A 14316-nucleotide genomic window follows, 5' to 3' on the forward strand; every position below is an offset into this window, starting at 1 on the left:
ATTTCTAATTAAACTGAACTTGTGCACAATCCCACCATCTAGCAATTCTAACTGTATTCGTTTGCTAGCATTGCTATAACAAAAATACTGGAGACTGAGGGGCTTAAACACCAATTCATTTTCTTAATTTTGGAGGCTTGAAGTCCAAGATCAAAGTCCGGTTTCTTCCCAGGCAGTACAAATGTCTTCTTGCAGTGTCTTCACTGGCCTTTCTTCTCTGCATGCACATGTGTGGTGTCTCTCTGTATGTCCTAATCTCCTCTTCCTATAAGGACAACAATCAAACTAGACTAGGGCACCCCCCCACCCCCCACCCCCCACAAAGGTCTCATTGTAACTTAATTACCTCTTTAAAGACCCTGTCTCCAAATGCAGTGGCATCCTGAGATACTGGGAGGTGTTGGGAGTTAGGGCTTCAACATACGAATTTTGGGTAAACCCAATTCAGTCCATAACACCATCTCTAGACATATTAGCCAGAGAAATTTTTGCACATGTTTGAGAATGTTGATAACAGTTTAGTTCATAATAGTAAACAATACAGAAGATAATTCAAGTGTATTGTATTTCTAAAACAAAATACTGTATGGTAGTGAAAAGGAATGAACTACAGCTGCATGCATAAATTTGGGTATCGCCTAGAAAGTATTAAATGGAAAAAAAATTAGTTACAAAAGAATACATGCAAAATAACTACACTTATAAAAAGGTTTTAAAAAAGCAAAGATACAGTGCATATTTTGTGGATACACCTCGGTAGCCTTATAATAAACAAAACTCTAAAGAAAAGCAAGGTAATGAATAATATAAAATTCAGGATAGTGGTGTATCCTGAACACGGGTCTGAAGTGAGCACTGCCTTTTACAGATGAGCCTTCCCATCATACAGCAATTTCTTTCTGATATATATGTTATCATTCTAACTCCTATACTCAAACTGTTCAGGATTTTACTTACAAATTTTCTCATCTATCAAAAAACATCCCCCTCCCCAATCATTTTCTAGTTCCTCCTAATCCACCTAAAAAAAAGCAATACCTCTCATATACTGCTGATGGAAGTGCAGAATGGACCACTCTTTAAAGGTCAACTGTCAATATTCATCACATTTACAAAAACATTTCTTCTTTAACCCAGCAATTCTCTTCAGAGAATCTAAGAGTTCCCCTGCAAATGTAAGAAATGACATTTAGTCAAAGCATTGTTCCTAATATCCAAAGGCTGGAAACAACACAAGTGTCCATCTATAGGATACTGGCTATAAACTGGAGTATATCCACAAAATGGAATATATGAGAGCTGAAAGAAAACAAAGGAATGCGGAAGTTTAATTACATAGCGATAAGCAGGAACATCCAGAACGTACTGTTACGTGAAAAAAAGCAAAGTGCAGAACAATGCAGAGAATACACAAGACTCTTTTTGAAATCCTGCAAGTAAAAAAGGTAGTAGCTTGAGGTAAAGAAACGCTTTTTGATTTTATCGAAGTCGTGTGACGTCTTAGAGTTGAAATTAAAACTACTGTATTTACGGAATATTACTCAGCTATAAAAATGGATGAGATGGAGCTATATGTAATGAGGTGGATAGAACTACAATCTGTCATACAGAGTGAAGTAAGTCAGAAAGAGAAGGACAAATATTGTATGCTAACTCACACATACGGAATCTAAAAATGGTACTGATGAACTTAGTGACAAGAACAAGGACACAGATACAGAGAATGGACTGGAGAACTCGAGGTATGGGAGGGTTAGGGGGTGAAGGAGACGAAGCGAGAGAGTAGCACAGACATATATATACTACCAACTGTAAAATAGATAGTCAGTGGGAAGTTGTTGTATAACAAAGGGAGTCCAACTCGAGGATGGAAGATGCCTTAGAGGACTGGGGCGGGGAGGGTGGGGGGGACTCGAGGTGGGGGAGTCAAGGAAGGGAGGGAATACGGGGATATGTGTATAAAAACAGATGATTGAACTTGGTGTACCTCCCCCCCCCAAAAAAAAAACTACTGTATTTAACTTTTCCTTATTTCTTAAACTAAATTATAATCAAAGGCTAGAAACACTGGTTTTCCCCCATATCTGAAAGTAGAATGTTTCTGTAAAACCTTTCGTAAGCCAAAATGGTATAAAGTGAAGAAGCAATTACCAGTAACTCATATGGGGAAAGTTTGAGCATTTCCAGACTCAAAAAATAACCTACCAAATCATACCAAATAACACATAAAACTTAAAATAACATGCGCATATAGTAAAAGCAGGTATGATGTAATAAATACACAGCCTGGACAAAGCAGAAATAATGTCTGTACAGTATAGTTTCACTTACCAGAATCGAGAAGACAGCAAGCATACTGGAAGGCCAAGAGGTGGTGATGATGCTGTGCTAGGCTGAGATGCGGGAGGCTGGGGTGGTGGGAGGTATGGAGATGGGGATGTAGGAGAGAGAGGAAGAGGGTCGTCTATTACCATCTCGTTGTTTGAATCCATCAGGGCAAGCAGGTTCACAAACGTCTACACCTTCTTTTATAACTGCCCGCCTCAGTGTCAAATGTTGAGGTTCACTGTCGGCTGTGGCTGATGTGCAAGGTTGAAACATGACAGCGTGCTTGACTGCTCAGCCTCATGCGTTTTTCTATCATGCAATTCTTTGTAGGCACTCAAAACATCCTGCAAACTTGCCCTAAACCTACATGCCCTTCAAAACCAAAGTCATACCTTCTCTGCTGTCATTACAGTGAAAAATCTCATGCAAGTGCTTTATGTTGAGTTCCTGGAGGACTTGACTTTTAGACTGCTACCGTGTTTGGTTTCAGTTAGTATTCGAATAGTATCCTTTCCTCTCACAATGGCACCAGCTCTTCACCTGTCAGTTCTTGGTCATGGGATGCCAAAACCTCTTCAACATCATCTTCAGGGTCAAACACTGAGACGAATAACCACCTTCTGTAATTATTTTCTTCAGTTCTGGGAACTTTTTGGCAACTTCAGTATCAGCGGAAACGCTCTCTGCAGTAACTTTTAAGCTAAGCACCTGCCCTCACCAATCAAACAATCCATGACTACCTTCAAATTCCACTTTTGCAACACTTTCATCACTACCGACCAAGTGCTTTCTGTTTCAGCTAATTAGAAAGACTGACCGGTTCCTCATTAAGGATAAGATAACTTGAATACCATGCTTTGTACACCCAACAATCCGCTCAAGCAATAGGCTTTCCAGTTCACCCACTGCTGGATGCCAACTGAGGCCACTTTGCTACTAACAGAGACAATGGTAACTTTGGCAGCTATCAAGATTCTTTCTCTCTGCACGGATAGTGGACCCAAGCAAGTTCAACTCACTCACAATGTCCACTTCCTTCACCCCATCAAGACACTTAAAATTACATCCGGTTTTATGTTAAGCTTTTCTGATTCTTTAGGACATTCTTGCGGACGCACGCACAAAATAAGCCGAGATGCAGCACAGATGCTCACAGCCGCAGTTCCGAGCGATGGGGGCTTGATGCGGAGATGCCCAGCGCAGCTCCAAGGAGGGAGCCTGGCGGTGCCTCTCGGGCCGCTGGGTCCGCGCGCTGCCTGGGGACAGGCTCCCTGCAAAACAGACGCTGAAGGCTAAGCATGCCAAGTATTGCCGCTTTTCGCCGGTTTTTTGTTTTTTTGTTTTTTTTTTTTTTTTTTCTGAAAGTGAAAACCCTCTTCCGATTTGCTTCAGTTATCAAAGCAGGTGCTAATAGGATACAGGTCTTTTCTAAAAGCGAAGTGGCCTAAAGCGAATTTTTGAAAAGGGAGTGGATACCTGTGTCTTAACCTGAAAAATAGTTTCTAGCAAAAATACTTCTCTGCACTGACTTATTTTGTTCCTGAGAAACGTGTTTTGTTAAACTCATTACAGGGCAGAAACACAAATACATAGTGTATATATATTAGTGTATATATAATATGCATTTAGTATCTATTTAATGCAATGCAGATTTATGTTAAAAATTGGTGAACTGCTAACCTAGAGACACAAGCCTGCTATGATTATTAAGAACAATACGGTTCTCTAAAGAAGTAAACAAGGTAACGCCGGGACCCGGCCGGGACGAAGCCTGCCCGCGCTGGGCTGCAGCCTCCCAGCTGCCCGCAGCCCGAACTTCCGCAGAGGAAACTCACACCCGGGCAGGCGGGCCGCCGACAGCCGAGGGCGTGGCTGCCGCCGGAGCGTTCAAATAACTCCCGCGAGGAAAGGAAATAACGCGAGACGACCGCGAGCTCCGCGGCGCCTCTGAGCTCCGCGCACGCGCAGAGGGCCGAGCTGGTCCTTTTCCGGCTTGAGGTCGGATTTCTGTGGCTGCCGAGGTTAAGCGGAAGTGGTGATGTGTAGGGGATGGGGGGCGAGTTGCGGCACGGGTGGTCGGCGGGCGAGGCGCGAAGCTGGCGGTGCTGGGCTGGAGGTGAGAAGGAAGAAAGGCAGCCGTGGTGGGAGTGGTCCCGGGTCCACTAAAGGGAGACACAGCGGGGTTCGTTGGAGGGAGGCACGTCTGGCTTTGGCTCGGGGGTCGGAGGGACGTCTGCCGGGGGAAGAGGGCAACGATCCGGGATCCGAGGGGGGATGTTCGCGGGTCGGCTTAAAGGGCCTCGCTGAGGTTCGTAGGTCTAGTGAGGTCGCTGGAGAACTGGAGCAAACGGGAGTCTCCTGGGAAGAGGGTTGCGTTCTAATCTACTTAAAGCTCGCACCTGCAAGTTCCTAGTTCTAAGGCCTGAGCATCACCGACGTGTGCGCTGTGCCAGTACAGGGAACAAAGGAGAATACCAGAGGCAGAGGGTACTTTTAAGTTACTGGTGACGAGACAGGTTTGCAGTGCCTTCAGGGAGGAATCAAGCCTTAACCATCCCTTTTAAAAACAGAATATCTTTAGACAGACAAAAAGCAGAAATAAAACAATCACCAATACATCCAACTGGAGAAATAGTTGTTATATAATTGAAGTCCTTTGTCGGCTCCACCCACTCCCATTCTGTTCCCTCTTGACCAAGGTAACCACCCTCCCCAGTAAAGCACCTATATGTTTTAATTTTTGATTCCATATATAGTGCTGTTGTGCGTAGTTTTAACAATCAGAAATGTGCATATCCTCCGGCAGCTTTCTTTAACTTAATGTAAGATTCGTCAGTGTTATGTAACTCTAGTTCATTCATTGTAGCAGCTGAACAGGTGTTCCCTTAGCTGAATGTGTAATCCCCAGTACCTGGCATATTGTAAACACTTAACATGTTGGTTGAGTGGATGATGCTGTAGCATTTGAGCTAAATCAGGAAGAATGAATAGGATTTCAAATGACTTAAGGCAAGAGAAGTATTCCAGGCAAGGGGAGTACCAGCCAGAAGGAAAGCAGAAGGGTCGAAGTGCGCAAGGTATTTCAGGAACGCCCATAGTCTCAGAACTTCAAGTATAGAATTGTGTGGAGGTATGGGATGAAGGAGAGACCTAGAGAGAGAGGATGAGGCTTAGATTTAAATGACATTATCCTGAGGAGATTACACTAGCTCACTAGCTCAGAGCCAATAGAGGTGTTTGAATTATGAGGAATCTGGTCAGAGCTGTATTTTTAGAAGGTAATACTCAGCACAATGGAAATATGTGTAAGAGGTAAAGATTCATGGCAAGGAATTAAAGACCACACCTACCAAGCATCATAGTAATAATGATCATTGCATTAAGCATGTAAGGCAATCATGCAGACCTGCTTAAAATCCAGAAACATTTTCCTGGTCCATTCACAGCACCACTTTTGTTAACAACTGTTTCATACCTTCCTCTGTCAAGCTTGCAGCATTTTCTACCTCTGACTCCCCTTTAGCTGTTACCTTGCTTCCTCTTCAATTAGAAAAGGTCTTCCTCATGCTTTCATCCCCACATCTGTCAGGTCTATACCCTGATATACTGTGTCTGCTATTATCGTAGGTGAATTGTCTGATTGAGGAGAAAGAGTAAGCCCTCTAAGAATACTTTTTGAATATAAAAGTCTGAAGCATAACTGATTATGGACTCCCACAGAGGACTGGCTTGAAATGAGAAGAGTAAAAAATATAAAAGGACGTAATGATTTAAAGACAGTTTTTTTTTTTTCTAAAAGAATAATTTCTCATACCTATAGTAATATAAATGAGATACTAGTTTTTTTAATGTTTCTTATTTTCAGGTAGACTTAAGTGTTAGGCTTTATAAGATAAATCTAAATATAGTTTACATTTATTTTTTATAAGACCATTGTTTCTACTACTTAACATTATAAGCAGTTTATTTTGAAATAGAATATCATTGATCCAATTTTAAAGAATATGTCTTACTAACCTTTGTCTGACATATTACCAAACTGTTCAAATATAGTTTGGTAACTTATTTTTCATTAGACTGGTAAAAATAGAATGTACATGGTACAGTTTACTACAGGTGTCATTCATTCTCTCATTTAATCTTTCAAACACATTTATTGAGTACCTACCACATGACAAACACTGTTCTAGGAGCAGGTAAATAAAAAGATTCATTAGTGGAAAATCACTAACTTGAAACCATATCACATGACTATATTAATACACCTTGATATATAAAAAAACTTTCAGCGACAAGTATTTGGTCACCTTAATAGAAATTCTCTCCTAAAGAATGGCTAAGCTACGAGGATATGTGTATAAAAACAGATGATTGAACCTGGTGTACCCCCCAAAAAATAAAAAAAATAGAAAATAAAGATTAAAAAAAAAAAAAAAAGAATGGCTAAGCTAGATGCACACCCAATTAAAGAGCATTATTGCTCTGAAATGTGATTATATATCCACAACAGTCAACCTCAACACACACATCTTAAGCAGCAGGACACACATCTATAGATTTTTGAAGTTTTGGCCAGAAAGGACCAGCTTTCCCAGCACCACTTGCTGAAGAGACTGTCTTTTCTCCATTGTGTATTCTTGCCTCCTTTGTTGAAGATCAATTGACTGTAGACCTGAGTTTGGTAACAGAGATAGCCTCAGATTCCACAGTTTAAGGGTTCAGTCCTATCAGACAGCACCCCCACTCATTTCAGACTCCAGGCACTGGTCCACATTGTTACCTGTGCTTTTGATCAACCAGCTATAAATCAGAGGCTCCCCTGACCCCCTCCTTGGGTTCAATTAATTTGCGTTCTCCCATACGTACTCCTTTTTAAGTATAATCAGGTACCATATACATTAGATCTCTAGCAGCTGGTCCTAGTTAAAGCATTTATAATAACTAATCAAGTGGATATTTTTGAGCCCCTCCTAAGGCAACCAACACCCAAAAATGCCACCATCCTAATAAACCCTGACCTTTGCCCCTATTTTTAGGTCTTCCTGATGACACCAATGCTTTATATTACTAAACACGGAAAACTATGCCAAGAGACTGCTAGCCTAGAGACAAGGTGATACATCTTGCTCTCTTGCATATCCCAGCTTAGCCCTACTCCCTATAGCAAGTTTTCTCAGATGCTCCTGCTTCCACCTCCCTGCCACATTCCTGAAGCTGCGTTCCAACAACATTGTTCTAGAAGGCCCTTTAAAGCTTTTAGTCTCATATAAAGTGTCTGCTCTTAAATTCAAGATCTGATATTTGTCCAGTGCCAAACCGACCAAATAGCCTTATCTTGACAGCTCCCCACATCACTCATTCTCATTGAGTTATACTAAACTGTGTACCCCATCTCACCTGCTGCCTTTATGGGTCAGTTCTGACTTGGTTCTGTTTACTGACAATTTATATCAGAGACACCAACAGAATAACTCAGTACCAGACTAGGCCATCACAACTCAGGAAATCCTAGAGCAGTCCCTTTGGCATTATTTGAAGTCTGTCACCGTTGTATGAGTTACTTTAACAAAAATTGGCACTATTGGAAAAAAAAATCAAGCAACACCTATGCTTTGTCTATAAAGGATAATCTGTGCCCACAATTTTGGCAAGTTCCAGGAAAAAGAGGATACACAACCTTTGCTGGGATCCTTGTTAAAAATGCCCTTGTACATCCAATGCAGTAGTCAGGTTCCTGAGTATTTACCCAAAGGAGTTGAAAACTTCTGTCCACACAGAAACCTGCAGCCAGTGTTCATAGCAGCTTAATTCATAATTGTCAAGATTTGGAAACAACTGAGGTGTTTTTCAATAGGTGAACAGATAAACAAGCTGTGTTATAGCCAGATAATGATGTATTTTTCAGTGCTAAAAAGAAATGAGCTATCAAGTCATGAAAATACACAGAGGAGCCTTAAATGCATTATTACTAAGTGAAAGAAGCCAATCTGAAAAATCTATATACATATTTTTCCAACAGGATGGCATTCTGGAAAAGGCAAAATGAGCTGAGTTGGTAAAAAGAAAAAAAATCAGTGGCTACTAGAGATTGGTGGCTGTGGGAATGGGGATAGGAAAGTAGGGAGGGATGAACAGGCAGAGGCAGAGGGTTTTTAGGGCAGTGGAAACACTCTGAACCCATAATGATGGATATATGTCATACATTTGTCAGTATCCACAGAAGGTACAACACGGTGATTATGACGTGTCAGTGTAGGTCTGTCAACTAACAGATACCAACCACTCTGGTGGGGGATGTTGATAACGGGGAAGAGTATGCATATGTGGGGGCAGGAAATATATGGGAAATCTCTACCTTTTGCTCAGTTTTGCTGTGAACCTAAAATTGCTCTTTAAAAAGTTTATTAAATTTTTAAAAAGTGCATTATACATGCCATACTGTCAGTCCCCTTCAAGTTTACTGTTAAAAATAAGTAATGAAGGGACTTCCCTGGTGGCACAGTGGTTAAGAATCTGCCTGCCAATGCAGGGGACACAGGTTCAATCCCTGGTCTGGGAAGATCCCACATGCTGTGGAGCACCTAAGCCCGTGCACCACAACTACTGAGCCTGTGCTCTAGAGCCCGTAATCCGTGAGAGAAGCCACCGCAATAAGAAGCCCCCGCTTGCTGCAGCTAGAGAAAGCCCATGCACAGCAACGAAGACCCAGCACTGCCAATAAATAATTAATTAATTTTTAAAAAAAGTAATGAAGTCTCAAGGAAGAATCTCAGCAAGGCCTTTGCCCTCTGGCAACATCTTTCTTGCTTCAAGGTCACCATCCTTGTGATACCTCTTTCAAAGCTGGCTTTATTATTAAAATACATAAATACAGTGGTGACAGGCTGTTGAAAACTGATGGCATTCTGATAATTTGTAGCACTTTTTTGAGTCCTGTTCTGGTATTCCTGAAACCTTTACCTTTCTTGTGTACTACATTATAGTGTTTCACTCACAGGTGAAGGATGGGTGATAGCTAAAATGACAAATATTTAATATGTCCCCAAACTGAAGGATTCCAATCTTCCTCTCACGTGTTTGGGGGAGTCCAGTAACCAGGCAAGTAATACAAGTAATCTGAAGATACAGGTGTTTCAACTTCAGTGACTTCTGAGAAGAACTCATGGAATGCAAAACTTATGCTAAAAAATAACAGACCTTATGTGGAAAATAGGACTAGGGCCAAACTATGCAACTTTGTAACCAGAGCAAAGATACAATAAAAATGATTTACCTGCCATTTATTGTAATCAGGTATGGTAAGGCAGACAGACACAGAAGTGGCTGTCATGAAGGAGGTAGTTTTATACTCACAGATCCCTAGAAACAGGAGGTAGGGTGTGCCCTGCCATGCCGTGGGGGGTGGGGGGTGGGGGCGGCAGGCAGGGAGCACCAGGATTGGTCAGGAGGGAGCGGGAGCTTGAGGGGAAATGTGGAAAAGCCTGTATCACGGTTTTCTCAGCAAGGAATTGGCCAGGCAGGGTAAGCAGGTTTCAGATTGGGTTTCTGAACGATTTCATCAGGGTTTAGGGTGTTGGGGCTGTTGCTAGTTCGTGGTTACCTAGCCCTGGGGTGAGTAGGGCAGGGGAATAGCTGCAACAAGAACCTGATTTGGGGGGTGAGGGTGGGGACAGTGGGTGGGGCTGGCTCTGGCTTGGTTCGTTTGCATAGGAAAGTTGTGTTCCTGGGTTGAGCTGTTTGCTATCAGTCAAGTTGTTGGCTGTCTCTAGGAATTAGGCAACCTTGGGAGAACTCGTCCCCCCTCTGATTAGTGAGAACCCAAACGCCTTAGCATCAAGAATTACAGAAAATAAGAAAATCTAGTGAATGCAAACAATCCTAATAAAACTATCAACACTTAAGATGTTTAATTTCTAATAAACACTACAGTAAATATGAGACTTTACACCCCCCCACCCCCCGCAAAGTGGCATTACTTGATGGAGAGGTTTGTAAGGGAGTGCTGTATTACGCTGATAAGACCCAGATATCCTAAGTTCAGAGAGCAGTGCCGTGTAAGTACTTTCAAGATGGGCACGGCCACACTGAGCAAAGGGGAAGTGTATATAGGAGCTGTGCTCCTCCGTGGTTTGCTGTGTTTAGCTTTGTCAATGTACTTTGCAACTCCTGATGCCGACTCCCAGGTCTTAACATCATTTTTTCTATCTCCCAGTCTTGGTTGAGATGGTTTGCCTTACAGAAATAGGCTGAAGCCTACAGGAGCCGACTGTTTGCTTCAGCACGCATGACCTTGGATTTTGTAAAGGTGGCTGTAGCTGGCAACAGTATTTCTCTGCATTGTAATGCTTACCGTCATATCTCTGATCTTATTCCCAGGTCAAGGATGCATTCCAAGAAAGTTCTAAAAATATATCACCAGCTCCAACCTTATAGTTGACCTAGCCATGGAAAAGCTCATTGGAACCTCACGAGAGCAGACCATCCTGGCATTCTTAAAAAACCCTTCCCATCAAAAGTATCACGAATGAAAATCTGAGATATATACTTACCACTTCAAGAAAGTTCCTGTATCAGCCAACAGTTTAGCAGATCAGGTAGTTTCTTTGAGCATCAAGCAGACATAGTCAAGCTACTGACACAAAAGAGGAAAACATCTCTGTCAGTGTTTTTCACGTTCTGCGTGTGACCCGTTGAGTAGGTCATGAAATCAATTTTGTGAGTCACGACGAGCCGTTTTTAAAAACAAAATATAAGATAGCAGAGTGCTTTGCATGAATCCTTTGCCAGAATTACACACCTTGCAAGGAATACTAAGATCAGTTTCAATATGTGAAAAGAGATTTGATGGAGGGGATGTGATGAATAGAATGTGCATTGATTGCCTGAGAAACGATTTTTCAGTCATTTGTCTACTGATGTCTTACTTGGTTTTCATAGTAACGAGGTTGATGTGCAGTCTAGTTGTATATTACCATGACTTGCAACTGGATATAAAGTCTGAGATGTTCCACAGAGATTCAGTTGCAAACTGCATTTTTGGAAAGATGTTATCTAGGCTATAAGTATATATATATATATATATATTAGTGGCAATTATAGTTAGAGGCAATTATAACATTTTATTCAAAGCTACTTTTAAAATGGATCACTTTTTTAAGAGAAAGAGGAATAATGAAGCGAAATATGCAGAAGCATGTTCAAGTTCTACTGTTGGATCTGAAAGTGTGAGTAGTGACAATATTGAGAAAAGTATTGACTCTAAGCTGCAAACATCAGCTTCGTTTGAGCTACATTTCAAAAAGAAAAAAGTAACTACAAGACGTTATAATGAAGATTATTTAAAATATGGTTTTATCAAATGTGAAAAACCCTTTGAAAATGACAGACCTCAGTGTGTTATTTGTAATAACATCCTTGCAAATGAAAGCTTAAAACCTTCAAAATTAAAAAGGCACTTAGAAACACAACATGTTGAACTTATTGATAAGCCTCTTGAATATTTTCAGAGAAAGAAAAAAGATGTGAAGTCATCAACACAATTTCTTAGCTGCTCCACTACTGTTAGTGAGAAAGCCTTATTATCATCATATTTAGTTGCATATCGTGTGGCAAAAGAGAAAATGGTTCACACAGCTGCTGAAAAAATTATTCTTCCAGCATGTTTGGATATGGTGCGTACAATTTTTGATGATAAATCTGCTGATAAATTAAAAACTATTCCTAGTGATAACACAATATCTCTTCGAATTTGTACCATTGCCGAACACTTAGAGGCAATGCTTATTACTCGGTTACAGGTAGGAATAGATTTTGCAATCCAGCTTGATGAAAGCACTGATACTGGAAGCTGCACAGCACTTTTAGTCTATGTCAGATATGTGTGGCAGGGCGATTTTATGGAGGATTTCTTGTGTTGTTTAAACTTAACCTCACACCTAAGTGGATTAGATATTTTCACAGAATTAGAAAAATGCATTGTCGGTCAGTATAAATTAAACTGGAAAAACTGCAAAGGAATTACAAGTGACGGAACAGCAGACATAACTGGGAAACAGAGCGGAGTAATTAAAAAATTGCTAGAAGTTACTAGTGCTAGGTGGAATCATTGTTTTATACATCGTGAAGCATTAGCATCCAGAGAGATGCCACAGAATCTCACGGAAGTATTGAAAAATGCAGTGAAAGTTGTTAATTTTATTAAAGGAAGCTCACTAAGTAGCCGACTCCTTGAAACATTTTGTTTGGAGATTGGAGCTAATTACACTCACTTACTGTACCATACCAAAGTTCGTTGGTTGTCTCAAGGGAAGATACTCAGCAGGGTCTATGAACTCAGGAATGAGATCCATATTTTCCTCATTGAAAGGAAATCTCATTTGGCAACTGTTTTTGAGGATGATATTTGGGTAACAAAACTGGCATATTTAACTGATATTTTTGGCATCCTTAATGAACTAAGTTTAAAACTACAAGGGAAAAACAGTGATATATTCCAACATGTCGAACGTATCCAAGGATTCCGAAAGACATTACTGTTGTGGCAGGCGAGGCTTAAAAGCAACCGTCCTAGCTACTACATGTTTCCAAGATTTTTGCAGCACATTGAAGAGAATGTTATTAATGAAAACATTTTGGAAGAAATAAAACTAGAGATATTGTTGCATCTCACTTCTCTGTCTCAAACTTTTAACCACTTATTCCCGGAAGAGAAATTTGAAACATTAAGACAAAATTGTTGGGTAAAAGTTCCATTTGCTTTTCGAAACCCAGAATCAATAGTTGAGTTAAACTTGGTGCCTGAAGAAGAAAATGAGTTATTGCAGCTCAGTTCTTCATATACATTGAAGAACGATTACGAAACGTTAAGCTTATCAGCATTTTGGATTAAGATGAAGGAAGACTTTCCTTTGATAAGTCGAAAGAGTATACTGCTATTATTACCATTCACAACGACTAGTTTGTGTGAATTAGGGTTTTCAGTCTTAACCCATTTAAAAACAAAGGAAAGGAATGGGTTAAACGGTGTCGCAGATATGCGAGTGGCATTATCCTCCTGTATTCCAGACTGGAATGAACTTATGAACAGGCAAGCACACCCACCACGTTAAATAGGTCTTTTTTTTTTTTTTAAACTGGATATAGTTGCTTTACAATGTCGTGTAAATAAATCTTACCTGGTTTTTGCTTTTGCATTTCTTTGTGATACTTGTATGTGTTGTATTTAAATATTAATGTAGCATTGTATGTGATAACTTTATGTTTTTATCTTTGTTGTATTTAAATACTAATAAAATCATAATGTTTTATGTTCACTGGACAGAAATTTAATGAACTTCTATTAGAGGTCAGGTACTGTTCTAGAGACATTTGGGATACAAAATGAAGGAAACAAAGACCATTGTCTAGTGGAGCTTCTGTTCTGTCAAGGAGAGAGAGACAAACATAATAAATAACCTTTATAATATTTAGAAGATAATAAGTGCTATGGAAAGTGATAAGAAAGGAGGTCAGGGAACTATCTGGGGACCAAACCATGAAGGGCTCTGGGCCGTTTTAGGGCCTCTGGGTTTTTGTCAGTGAAATGGAGGGCAGTTGAAGGGTTCTGTGGAGGAGAGACATGGTGTGAATTAGGTTTTAAAAATCTCACTCTGACTTCTGTGTTGAGAACAGATTGAATTTCATGTTACCTCTTTAAAGAGGTCCTTCCCAACCACCTTAGTTTGGGAACATCCTTCATTATCCTCCCTTTCATTTCTTTGTTTTCTTGGTTGTATGTAATTTGTAGTGTTTGTATTCATGTGATTACTGGTTCTGGCAACCTGCCACCTTGGAATAAATGCTCCACAGGAGCAGACAGCATGTCCATCTTGCGTGATACGTAGTAAACAGATGTTCCACTTGCAGTTGCTGGAGAGCAAAGAAACCAATAATGTCTAATACCTGTCACATGAGGTCGTATTCCCAGGAATAATTATTAAATGTATGGCC

General features: G+C 40.5%; 1 protein-coding gene across 1 annotated transcript; it reads left to right on the top strand.

Annotated features, from left to right (window-relative positions):
* The first annotated feature begins 4308 nt into the window (after window positions 1-4308).
* On the top strand, window positions 4309-13627 carry FAM200B (family with sequence similarity 200 member B). The gene is made up of 2 exons (XM_057706917.1): window positions 4309-4444; window positions 10705-13627. The coding sequence occupies exon 2, from the start codon at window positions 11469-11471 to the stop codon at window positions 13434-13436; it is 1968 nt and encodes a 655-aa protein (XP_057562900.1). The 5' UTR covers window positions 4309-4444; window positions 10705-11468; the 3' UTR covers window positions 13437-13627.
* The last annotated feature ends 689 nt before the right edge of the window (window positions 13628-14316 follow it).

This window comes from Hippopotamus amphibius, chromosome 13, assembly GCF_030028045.1.
Source record: "Hippopotamus amphibius kiboko isolate mHipAmp2 chromosome 13, mHipAmp2.hap2, whole genome shotgun sequence".
In the NCBI taxonomy this organism is placed as follows: domain Eukaryota; kingdom Metazoa; phylum Chordata; class Mammalia; order Artiodactyla; family Hippopotamidae; genus Hippopotamus; species Hippopotamus amphibius.

Excerpts from the sequence above, each read along its gene's own strand:
- FAM200B (XM_057706917.1), top strand. The coding sequence starts at position 11,469 with ATGGATCACTTTTTTAAGAGAAAGAGGAATAATGAAGCGAAATATGCA.